The following is a 14,182-nucleotide window of genomic DNA, read 5'->3' as shown; positions in this document are numbered from 1 at the left end:
ACACATAATAATTATGTTCAATTAAATACACATAATAGTTATGTTGAATTAAATACACATAATAATTATGTTGAATTAAATACACATAATAAATATGTTGCATGAATTAATTACACATAATAGTTATGTTGAATTAAATACACAGAATAGTTATGTTGAATTAAATACACATAATAATTATGTTGAATTAAATACACATAATAGTTATGTTGAATTAAATACACATAATAGTTATGTTGAATTAAATACACATAATAAATATGTTGAATTAAATACACATAATAATTATGTTGAATTAAATACACATAATAATTATGTTGAATTAAATACACATAATAGTTATGTTGAATTAAATACACATAATAATTATGTTGAATTAAATACACATAATAATTATGTTGAATTAAATACACATAATACTTATGTTGAATTAAATACACATAATAATTATGTTGAATTAAATACACATAATAATTATGTTGAATTAAATACACATAATAGTTGTGTTGAATTAAATACACATAATAATTATGTTGAATTAAATACACATAATAGTTATGTTGAATTAAATACACATAATAATTATGTTGAATTAAATACACATAATACTTATGTTGAATTAAATACACATAATAATTATGTTGAATTAAATACACATAATACTTATGTTGAATTAAATACACATAATAATTATGTTGAATTAAATACACATAATAATTATGTTGAATTAAATACACATAATAGTTGTGTTGAATTAAATACACATAATAATTATGTTGAATTAAATACACATAATAGTTATGTTGAATTAAATACACATAATAGTTATGTTGAATTAAATACACATAATAATTATGTTGAATTAAATACACATAATAATTATGTTCAATTAAATACACATAATAGTTATATTGAATTAAATACACATAATCATTATGTTGAATTAAATACACATAATAATTATTTTAATTAAATACACATAATAATTATGTTGAATTAAATACACATAATAATTATGTTGAATTAAATACACATAATAGTTATGTTGAATTAAATACACATAATAATTATGTTGAATTAAATACACATAATAATTATGTTGAATTAAATACACATAATACTTATGTTGAATTAAATACACATAATAATTATGTTGAATTAAATACACATAATAAATATGTTGAATTAAATACACATAATAATTATGTTGAATTAAATACACATAATAATTATGTTCAATTAAATACACATAATAATTATGTTCAATTAAATACACATAATAATTATGTTGAATTAAATACACATAATAGTTATGTTGAATTACATACACATAATAATTATGTTGAATTAAATACACATAATAGTTATGTTGAATTAAATACACATAATAATTATGTTGAATTAAATACACATAATAATTATGTTGAATTAAATACACATAATAAATATGTTGCATGAATTAATTACACATAATAGTTATGTTGAATTAAATACACATAATAGTTATGTTGAATTAAATACACATAATAGTTATGTTGAATTAAATACACATAATAATTATGTTGAATTAAATACACACAATAGTTATGTTGAATTAAATACACATAATAATTATGTTGAATTAAATACACATAATAGTTATGTTGAATTAAATACACATAATAGTTATGTTGAATTAAATACACATAATAGTTATGTTGAATTAAATACACATAATAAATATGTTGAATTAAATACACATAATAATTATGTTGAATTAAATACACATAATAATTATGTTGAATTAAATACACATAATAGTTATGTTAATTAAATACACATAATAATTATGTTCAATTAAATACACATAATAGTTATGTTGAATTAAATACACATAATAGTTATGTTGAATTAAATACACATAATAAATATGTTGCATGAATTAATTACACATAATAGTTATGTTGAATTAAATACACATAATAGTTATGTTGAATTAAATACACATAATAATTATGTTGAATTAAATACACATAATAATTATGTTGAATTAAATACACATAATAATTATGTTGAATTAAATACACATAATAGTTATGTTGAATTAAATACACATAATGAATATGTTGCATGAATTAAATACACATAATAGTCATGTTGAATTAAATACACATAATAAATATGTTGAATTAAATATACACATAATAAATATATTGAATTAAATATACACATAATAAATATGTTGAATTAAATACAAATAATAAATATGTTGAATTAAAGACACATAACAAATATGTTGAATTAAATACATAATAAATATGTTGCATGAATTAAATACACATAATAAATATGTTGCATGAATTAAATACATATAATAAAAATGAATATGTTGCATTAATTAAATAGTCATAATAAATATAATGCATGAATTAAATACACATAAATATGTTGTATAAATTAAATACACATAATAAAAATGTTGCATGAATTAAATACACATAATAAATATGTTGTATGAATTAAATACACATAATAAAAAATGTTGCATGAATTAAATACACATAATGAATATGTTGCATGAATTAAATACACATAATAAATATGTTGAATTAAATACGCATAATAAATATGTTGCATGAATTAAATACACATAATAAATATGTTGAATTAAATTCACAAAATAAATATGCTGCATACATTAAATACACATAATGAATATGTTGCATACATTAAATACACTTAATATATTGAATTAAATACACATAATAAATATATTGCATTAATTAAATACACATAATAAATATGTTGCGTGAATTAAATACACATAATGAATATGTTGCATGAATTAAATACTCATAATAAATATAATGCATGAATTAAATACACATAATAAATATGTTGTATAAATTAAATACACATAATAAATATGTTGCATGAATTAAATACACATAATGAATATGTTGCATGAATTAAATACACATAATAAAAATGTTGAATTAAATACACATAATAAATATGTTGCATGAATTAAATACACATAATAAATATGTTGAATTAAATACACATAATATGTTGCATGAATTAAATACACATAATGAATATGTTGCATGAATTAAATACACATAATAAATATGTTGAATTAAATACACATAATAAATATGTTGCATGAATTAAATACACATAATAAATATGTTGAATTAAATACACATAATGAATATGTTGCATGAATTAAATACACATAATGAATATGTTGAATTAAATACACATAATAAATATGTTGCATGAATTAAATACACATAATGAATATGCTGCATAATTTAAATACACATGGTAAATATGTTGCATGAATTAGCCTAGTGGTTAGAGTGTCCGCCCTGAGATGGGTAGGTTGTGAGTTCAAACCCCGGCCGAGTCATACCAAAGACTATAAAAATGGGAGCCATTACCTCCCTGCTTGGCACTGAGCATCAAGGCTTGGAATTGGGGGTTAAATCACCAAAAATGCTGCCCACTGCTCCCTTCACTTCCCAGGGGGTGAACAAGAGGATGGGTCAAATGCAGAGGACACATTTCACCACATCTAGTGTGTGTGTGTGTGACTATCATTGCTACTTTAACTTTAAATTTAAAAAAAAAAAAATACACATAATGGATATGTTGAATGAATTAAATACACATATTTAAATATGTTGCATGAATTAAATACACATATGTTGCATGAATTAAATACACATAATAAATATGTTGCATGAATTAAATACACAATGAATATGTTGCATGAATTAAATACACATAATAAATATGTTGAATTAAATACACATAATATGTTGCATGAATTAAATACACATAATAAATATGTTGAATTAAATACACATAATGAATATGTTGCATGCATTAAATACACATAATAAATATGTTGCATGAATTAAATACACATAATGAATATGTTGCATAAATTAAATACACATAATAAATATGTTGAATTAAATATACATAATGAATATGTTGCATGAATTAAATACACATAATAAATATGTTGAATTAAATACACATAATGAATATGTTGCATGCATTAAATACACATAATATGTTGAATTGAATACACATAATAAATATGTTGCATGAATTAAATACACATAATGAATATGTTGCATGAATTAAATACACATAATAAATATGTTGCATGCATTAAATACACATAATATGTTGAATTAAATACACATAATAAATATGTTGCATGCATTAAATACACATAATATGTTGAATTAAATACACATAATAAATATGTTGCATGAATTAAATACACATAATGAATATGTTGCATGAATTAAATACACATAATAAATATGTTTAATTAAATACACATAATGAATATGTTGCATGAATTAAATACACATAATAAATATGTTGAATTAAATACACATAATAAATATGTTGCATGAATCTACTAAAATGTTGAAAAACAAACAATTATTGTCTGTTCAGTCAATACAAATATTTACTTTAAGAGAAACATGTAGATTTTAAGGGGAAAAAAACAAAAGTAATATCACTATAAAAATAAGAGTTTTCCCTGTAAAACAACCACTACATTTTATCATTAAAAAAACAGCTTCATGTTTTTTTTTCTATTTACAGTAATGGACGTTGAAAACAACGATTGCAAATTTTACCTAAAAAAAAATTGGGAACTCAGTCGGCAAATTTGACCATTAAAAAAGCAATGCTACCTTTATTTTGTTAACGCGCTGTAAAAATGAGAGTAAATTCCAACATAAAAAAACAAAACAGCTGTATTGTTTTTTTATTTACAGTAATGCACTGTAAAAACAATGACTGTAGGTTTTATGGTAAAAAAAAAACAACAACTGGCACCTCAGTGGCCAAGATTTTACCATAAATAAAACAGTTTTTACAGGGAAAAAAAAGTGGCACTGTTCATTTTTCTTTAAAACTGTAAAAATGAGCATAGATTTTACGGTCAAAAAACAGCGGTATTGTTTTTCCGTTTACAGTAAAGTATTGTAAAAATTTTAAAATTGTAAAAATGATTTGACCGATTAACAAAAAATACAGTTGTATCGTTTTTTTTATTTACAGTAATGCACTGTAAGAACGACTGCATATTCTACGGTAAAAAACAACAACAACAAAAACGCCAAGATTTTTTGATAAAAAACAGTTTTTCCGTTTACAGTAATTCACTGTGAAAATGACCAGAGATTTTACCGTAAAAAAAAAACAGTGGTATCGTTTTTCTGTAAAACTGAATCGAATTAATTGTAAACAAACAATATAGTTTTTCTGTAAAACTGTAAAGATGAATGTACATTTTATCGTGAAAAAACAAAGGTATGTTTTTTTTGTAAAACTGAGCGTAGATTTTACGGTTAAAGAAATGGTATTGTTGTCCTATTTACAGTCATGCACTGTAAAAACGCAGACAGCAGATTTAACAGTAAAAAAAAAAGTGGCAATACAGTCATCAGGATTTTACCATTAAAATAACTTTTTTTTTCATTTACAGTAATGCACTGTAAAAAAAAACAAATGTAGATTTGACCATAAAAAAAAACAGTGGTATCTAGTTTGTTTGTTTTTTAAAACTGAGCATCAATTTTACTGAAAAAAACAATGCAATTGTTTTTCTAATTACAGTCAAGCACTGTAAAAACAAGGACTTTACAGTAAAAAACTGGCAGCTCAGTCGCCAGGATGTTACCATTAAAATAACATATTGCATGGTTTTCCATTTAAAGTAAGGTACTGTAACAATTAGCGTAGATATTACCGTAAAAAACTGTGGTATTGTTTTTCTATTAACAGTAATGCACTGTAAAAACAGGGATGGTAGATTTTACGGTAAAATCACACCATAATTCTATACCATAAAAAACAGTTTTTATTGAAAAGTAAAGAAAAGCCCAGTGGTATTGTTCCTTGCTTTGGAAAACCGTAAAAACTAGCATAGTTCTTAGTCACAAAACAGTGGTATGGTTTTTCCATTTACAGTAATGTACTGTAAAAAGGACTGTAGATTTCACGGTATAGTAAGGTATTTTAGATTTTACTGTTAAAAAAACAGTAATATCATTTTTCTATTTAGAGTAATAGACAGTAACATTACTGTAGATTTGACGGTAAATAAAACTGAACAAGATTTTACCACTAAAAAAGACGTTTTTATCTGTAAAAAAAAAAAAATACAGTTGTATAGTTTTTCCATTTACAGTAATTCACTGTAAACACGAGTCCACATTTTACTGTAATAAATACAGTTGTATAGTTTTTCTATCTCCAGTAATGCACTGTAACAAGGACTGTAGATTGTACAGTATGGTAAGGTAGTAAAAATGAGTGTAGATAAAAACAGTAGTATTGTTTCTCCATTCACAGTAACACACGACTGTAGATTTTACGGTACAAAAAAACGGGCAACTCTGGAAGCAGAATTAGATTCTTAGTTTTACAGTAATGAGCTGTAAAAAGACAGAATTATACAGTAACATTTTCTCCTATGAATGTAACTGTAAAGCAAACAGGTATTACCTGCTGACAAAGACACATTCATTCATTAGTTATGCATTAGTCATGTAATATTAATTACATTAGTCATGTAGTATTAATTACATTAGTCATGTAATATAAATTACATTAGTCATGTAATATTAATTACATTAGTCATGTAATATTAATTACATTAGTCATGTAATATTAATTACATTAGTCATGTAGTATTAATTACATTAGTCATGTAATATTAATTACATTAGTCATGTAGTATTAATTACATTAGTCATGTAGTATTAATTACATTAGTCATGTAATATAAATTACATTAGTCATGTAATATTAATTACATTAGTCATGTAATATGAATTACATTAGTCATGTAATATTAATTACATTAGTCATGTAATATTATATACAAACCCCGTTTCCATATGAGATGGGAAATGGTGTTAGATGTAAATATAAACAGAATACAATGATTTGCAAATCCTTTTCAAGCCATATTCAGTTGAATATGCTACAAAGACAACATATTTCATGTTCAAACTCATAAACTTTATTTTTGTGCAAATAATCATTAACTTTATAATTTGATGTCAGCAACACGTGACAAAGAAGTTGTGAAAGGTGGCAATAAATACTGATAAAGTTGAGGAATGCTCATCAAACACTTATTTGGAACATCCCACAGGTGAACAGGATAATTGGGAACAGGTGGGTGCCATGATTGGGTATAAAAGTAGATTCCATGAAATGCTCAGTCATTCACAAACAAGGATGGGGCGAGGGTCACCACTTTGTCAACAAATGCCTGAGCAAATTGTTGAACAGTTTAAGAACAACCTTTCTCAAGCAGCTATTGCAAGGAATTGAGGGATTTCACCATCTACGCTCCGTAATATCATCAAAGAGAATGTGGAGAAATCACTGCAGGTAAGCAGCTAAGCCCGTGACCTTCCATCCCTCAGGCTGTACTGCATCAACATCAGTGTGTAAAGGATATCACCACATGGGCACAGGAACACTTCAGAAAGCCACTGTCAGTAACTACAGTTGGTCGCTACATCTGTAAGTGCAAGTTAAAACTCTCCTATGCAAGGCCAAAACCGTTTATCAACAACACCCAGAAACGCCGTCGGCTTCGCTGGGCCTGAGCTCATCTAAGATGGACTGATGCAAAGTGGAAAAGTGTTCTGTGGTCTGACGAGTCCACATTTCAAATTGTTTTTGGAAACTGTGGACGTCGTGTCCTCCGGACCAAAGAGGAAAAGAACCATCTGGATTGTTCTAGGGTGAAAGTGTAAAAGGCAGCATGTGTGATGGTATGGGGGTGTATTAGTGGCCAAGACATGGGTAACTTACACATCTGTGAAGGCACCATTAATGCTGAAAGGTACATACAGCTTTTGGAGCAACATATGTTGCCATCCAAGCAACGTTACCATGGACGCCCCTGCTTATTTCAGCAAGACAATGCCAAGCCACGTGTTCCATCAACGTGGCTTCATAGTAAAAGAGTGCGGGTACTAGACTGGCCTGCCTGTAGTCCAGACATTGAAAATGTGTGGCACCTGCAATGTGAGAAGGGAGACCCCCGGACTGTTGAACAACTTAAGCTGTACATCAAGCAAGAATGGGAAAGAATTCCACTTCAAAAATGTGTCTCCTCACTTCCCAAACCAAAACTGAGTGTTGTTCAAAGGAAAGGCCATGTAACACAGTGGTGAACATGCCCTTTCACAACTACTTTGGCACGTGTTGCAGCCATGACATTCTAACTTCATTATTATTTGCAACAAAAAATACAGTTTATGAGTTTGAACATGAAATATGTTGTCTTTGTAGCATATTCAACTGAATATGGCTTGAAAAGGATTTGCAAATCATTGTATTCTCTTTATATTTACATCTAACACCATTTCCCAACTCATATGGAAACGGGGTTTGTACATTAGTCATGTAATATTAGATGCAAAGATCAAAGTGGGGTGATTGCCACTTGCTGACGTCACTACACCCCCCCTGCCCCCCCCCCCCCACCCACACAGGAGAGAAGTTTCGACTGCAAAATCTGCGGCAAAAGCTTCAAGAGGTCATCCACGCTGTCCACGCACCTGCTCATCCACTCGGACACGCGGCCATACCCATGCCAGTACTGCGGCAAGAGGTTTCACCAGAAGTCGGACATGAAGAAGCACACCTTCATCCACACAGGCAAGTGTTTCATCCACACAGGCAAGTGTTTCATCCACACAGGCAAGTGTTTCATCCACACAGGCAAGTGTTTCATCCACACAGGCAAGTGTTTCATCCACACAGGCAAGTGTTTCATCCACACAGGCAAGTGTTTCATCCACACAGGCAAATGTTTCATCCACACAGGCAAGTGTTTCATCCACACAGGCAAGTGTTTCATCCACACAGGCAAATGTTTCATCCACACAGGCAAGTGTTTCATCCACACAGGCAAGTGTTTCATCCACACAGGCAAATGTTTCATCCACACAGGCAAGTGTTTCATCCACACAGGCAAGTGTTTCATCCACACAGACAAGTGCTTCATCCACACAGGCAAGTGTTTCATCCACACCGGCAAGTGTTTCATCCACACAGGCAAGTGTTTCATCCACACAGGCAAGTGTTTCATCCACACAGGCAAGTGTTTCATCTACACAGGCAAGTGCTTCATCCACACAGGCAAGTGTTTCATCCACGCAGGCAAGTGTTTCATCCACGCAGGCAAATGTTTCATCCACACAGGCAAGTGTTTCATCCACGCAGGCAAATGTTTCATCCACACAGGCAAGTGTTTCATCCACACAGGCAAATGTTTCATCCACACAGGCAAGTGTTTCATCCACACAGGCAAGTGTTTCATCCACACAGGCAAGTGCTTCATCCACACAGGCAAGTGTTTCATCCACACAGGCAAATGTTTCATCCACACAGGCAAGTGTTTCATCCACACAGGCAAGTGTTTCATCCACACAGGCAAGTGTTTCATCCACACAGGCAAGTGTTTCATCCACACAGGCAAATGTTTCATCCACACAGGCAAGTGTTTCATCCACACCGCCGCCTGGGTCTATGCCACTAACCTTGTTGTCCTCCGCAGGTGAGAAGCCGCACAGGTGCCAGGTGTGCGGCAAGGCGTTCAGCCAGAGCTCCAACCTCATCACGCACAGCCGCAAGCACACGGGATTCAAACCATTCGGCTGCGAGCGTTGTGGCAAAGGCTTCCAGCGCAAAGTGGACCTGCGGAGACACAAAGACACACAACACAACCTCAAGTGAAACATGTCAGCCGCTGCTCAACAAACAAAAACATTATTTATTTTTCAACAAGGAAATACTTCAACACTAAAATATGTCACTGGGCGTGTTCAATAAATCATCAATAAACGCTGCTTTCTTTTTTTGTTTGTCTGGAAGCACCTTTACATTTGAAATAGAAACTTTACATTTGAAATAGAAACTTTACATTTGAAATAGAAACTTTACATTTGAAATAGAAACTTTACATTTGAAATTGAAACTTTACATTTGAAATTGAAACTTTACATTTGAAATACAAACTTTACATTTGAAATAGAAACTTTACATTTGAAATAGAAACTTTACATTTGAAATAGAAACTTTACATTTGAAATAGAAACTTTACATTTGAAATTGAAACTTTACATTTGAAATTGAAACTTTACATTTGAAATACAAACTTTACATTTGAAATAGAAACTTTACATTTGAAATAGAAACTTTACATTTGAAATAGAAACTTTATATTTGAAATAGAAACTTTACATTTGAAATAGAAACTTTACATTTGAAATTGAAACTTTACATTTGAAATAGAAACTTTACATTTGAAATAGAAACGTTACATTTGAAATAGAAACTTTACATTTGAAATAGAAACTTTACATTTGAAATTGAAACTTTACATTTGAAATAGAAACTTTACATTTGAAATTGAATCTTTACATTTGAAATTGAAACTTTACATTTGAAATACAAACTTTACATTTGAAATAGAAACTTTACATTTGAAATAGAAACTTTACATTTGAAATAGAAACTTTACATTTGAAATAGAAACTTTACATTTGAAATTGAAACTTTACATTTGAAATTGAAACTTTACATTTGAAATACAAACTTTACATTTGAAATAGAAACTTTACATTTGAAATAGAAACTTTACATTTGAAATAGAAACTTTATATTTGAAATAGAAACTTTACATTTGAAATAGAAACTTTACATTTGAAATTGAAACTTTACATTTGAAATAGAAACTTTACATTTGAAATAGAAACGTTACATTTGAAATAGAAACTTTACATTTGAAATAGAAACTTTACATTTGAAATTGAAACTTTACATTTGAAATAGAAACTTTACATTTGAAATTGAATCTTTACATTTGAAATAGAAACTTTACATTTGAAATAGAAACTTTACATTTGAAATAGAAACTTTACATTTGAAATAGAAACTTTACATTTGAAATAGAAACTTTACATTTGAAATAGAAACTTTACATTTGAAATAGAAACTTTACATTTGAAATAGAAACTTTACATTTGAAATAGAAACTTTACATTTGAAATAGAAACTTTACATTTGAAATAGAAACTTTACATTTGAAATAGAAACTTTACATTTGAAATAGAAACTTTACATTTGAAATAGAAGCTTTACATTTGAAATAGAAACTTTACATTTGAAATTGAATCTTTACATTTGAAATAGAAACTTTACATTTGAAATAGAAACTTTACATTTGAAATAGAAACTTTACATTTGAAATCGAATCTTTACATTTGAAATAGAAACTTTACATTTGAAATAGAAACTTTACATTTGAAATAGAAACTTTACATTTGAAATTGAAACTTTACATTTGAAATAGAAACTTTACATTTGAAATTGAAACTTTACATTTGAAATTGAAACTTTACATTTGAAATAGAAACTTTACATTTGAAATACAAACTTTACATTTGAAATAGAAACTTTACATTTGAAATAGAAACTTTACATTTGAAATAGAAACTTTATATTTGAAATAGAAACTTTACATTTGAAATAGAAACTTTACATTTGAAATTGAAACTTTACATTTGAAATAGAAACTTTACATTTGAAATAGAAACGTTACATTTGAAATAGAAACTTTACATTTGAAATAGAAACTTTACATTTGAAATTGAAACTTTACATTTGAAATAGAAACTTTACATTTGAAATTGAATCTTTACATTTGAAATAGAAACTTTACATTTGAAATAGAAACTTTACATTTGAAATAGAAACTTTACATTTGAAATAGAAACTTTACATTTGAAATAGAAACTTTACATTTGAAATAGAAACTTTACATTTGAAATAGAAACTTTACATTTGAAATAGAAACTTTACATTTGAAATAGAAACTTTACATTTGAAATAGAAACTTTACATTTGAAATAGAAACTTTACATTTGAAATAGAAACTTTACATTTGAAATTGAAACTTTACATTTGAAATAGAAACTTTACATTTGAAATAGAAACTTTACATTTGAAATAGAAACTTTACATTTGAAATAGAAGCTTTACATTTGAAATAGAAACTTTACATTTGAAATTGAATCTTTACATTTGAAATAGAAACTTTACATTTGAAATAGAAACTTTACATTTGAAATAGAAACTTTACATTTGAAATAGAAACTTTACATTTGAAATAGAAACTTTACATTTGAAATAGAAACTTTACATTTGAAATAGAAACTTTACATTTGAAATTGAAACTTTACATTTGAAATAGAAACTTTACATTTGAAATAGAAACTTTACATTTGAAATAGAAACTTTACATTTGAAATAGAAACTTTACATTTGAAATAGAAACTTTACATTTGAAATAGAAACTTTACATTTGAAATAGAAACTTTACATTTGAAATAGAAACTTTACATTTGAAATAGAAACTTTACATTTGAAATTGAAACTTTACATTTGAAATAGAAACTTTACATTTGAAATAGAAACTTTACATTTGAAATTGAAACTTTACATTTGAAATAGAAACTTTACATTTGAAATAGAAACTTTACATTTGAAATTGAAACTTTACATTTGAAATAGAAACTTTACATTTGAAATAGAAACTTTACATTTGAAATTGAAACTTTACATTTGAAATAGAAACTTTACATTTGAAATAGAAACTTTACATTTGAAATTGAAACTTTACATTTGAAATAGAATCATGATGTGTGTGTGCTCCTCCTGTCCTCTCCTTTGCACGGGACAACAAAACATGCTTGTAAAAATATATGTACTGTATTTTTTGCAGTATAAGTCGCTCTGGAGTATAAGTCGCACCGGCCGAAAGTGCATAATAAAGAAGGGAAAACACATATATAAGTCGCACTGGAGTATAAGTCGCATTTTTTGGGGAAATGTATTTGATAAAAGCCAACAGCAAGAATAGATATTTAGAATAGAATAGAATAGAAAATACTTTATTGATCCCTGGGGGAAATTCAGCACCACAGTTCACTCACAATAGACAATAATAATAACAAAAAATAATATAATGTATTATATATAATATATGAATAATATAAATATATTCTACATTTAAGTGCAGTGGAGGAACATGTGCATTATACAGTTTGAAAGGCAATTTAAAATGTCTAAAGAATAGTGAACAACAGGCTGAATAAGTGTACGTTATATGAGGCATAAATAACCAACTGCTATGTTAACCTCACATATTATGGTAAGAGTCATTCAAATAACTATAACATATAGAACATGCTATACGTTTACTGTCACTGCTAATCGCTAAATCCCATGAAATCTTATACGTCTTGGGCAGTGGTTCTTAACCTGGGTTGGTTTGAACCCTAAGGGTTCGGTGAGTCGGGCTCAGGGGTTCGGTGGAGGTCAAGACACACCCGACTCACCGTGTAAATAAAAACTTCTCCCTATCGGCGTATTATGGATACGACAACAGCAGAAGTCAGACTGATTTGCAGGTGTGTCATTTGTTGTGAGTTTATGTTGATTTTGTTGTTTGAACAAGGTGATGTTCATGCACGCTTCATCAAGTGCACCACTAATAAAACATGCTAACACTTTAGTATGGGGAACATATTCACCATTAATTAGTTGCTTATTAACATGCAAATTAGTAACATATTGGCTCTTAACTAGTCATTATTAAGTACTTATTAATGCCTTTAACGGCATGGCCTTATTATAACCCTAACCCTCTAACCCTGGCCCTAACCCTCTAACCCTGGACTTAACCCTAACCAAATAACTCTAAATGAAGTCTTTGTTACTTAGAATATGTTCCCCTTACTAAAGTGTTACCAAAAACATATAACTTTGTCTTGAATTTGAAAAAAAAAACATTTTATTTGTCACTAAAGAAGGGTTGGGTGAATGCGCATATGAAACTGCTGGTGTTTGTTGCCTCCAACAATGTTAAAGTCCTACTGAAATGAGATTCTCTTATTGAAACGGGGATAGCAGATCCATTCTATGTGTCATACTTGATCATTTGGCGATATTGCCATATTTTTGCTGAAAGGATTTAGTAGAGAAAATCGACGATAAAGTTGGCAACTTTTGCTCGCTGATAAAAAAGCCTTGCCTGTACAGGAAGTAGCGTGACGTCACAGGTTGAAAG

At 28.3% G+C, this 14,182-nt stretch overlaps 1 protein-coding gene across 2 annotated transcripts in view; it reads left to right on the top strand.

Moving 5' to 3' along the window:
• The window catches only part of LOC133644558 (zinc finger protein Gfi-1b-like), an 18,865-nt gene extending 8,974 nt beyond the window's left edge, over positions 1–9,891 (top strand). For both annotated transcript variants that reach the window (XM_062039133.1, XM_062039132.1), the window contains exons 5-6: positions 8,541–8,706; positions 9,608–9,891. In XM_062039133.1, coding sequence (XP_061895117.1) covers positions 8,541–8,706; positions 9,608–9,786 — 345 coding nt within the window. In that variant the 3' untranslated portion in view covers positions 9,787–9,891. The remainder of the gene's footprint in view (positions 1–8,540; positions 8,707–9,607) is intronic.
• The last annotated feature ends 4,291 nt before the right edge of the window (positions 9,892–14,182 follow it).

This window comes from Entelurus aequoreus, linkage group LG27 (assembly GCF_033978785.1).
Source record: "Entelurus aequoreus isolate RoL-2023_Sb linkage group LG27, RoL_Eaeq_v1.1, whole genome shotgun sequence".
Lineage (NCBI taxonomy): Eukaryota > Metazoa > Chordata > Actinopteri > Syngnathiformes > Syngnathidae > Entelurus > Entelurus aequoreus.
This window is presented reverse-complemented; position numbering and strand designations above follow the sequence as displayed.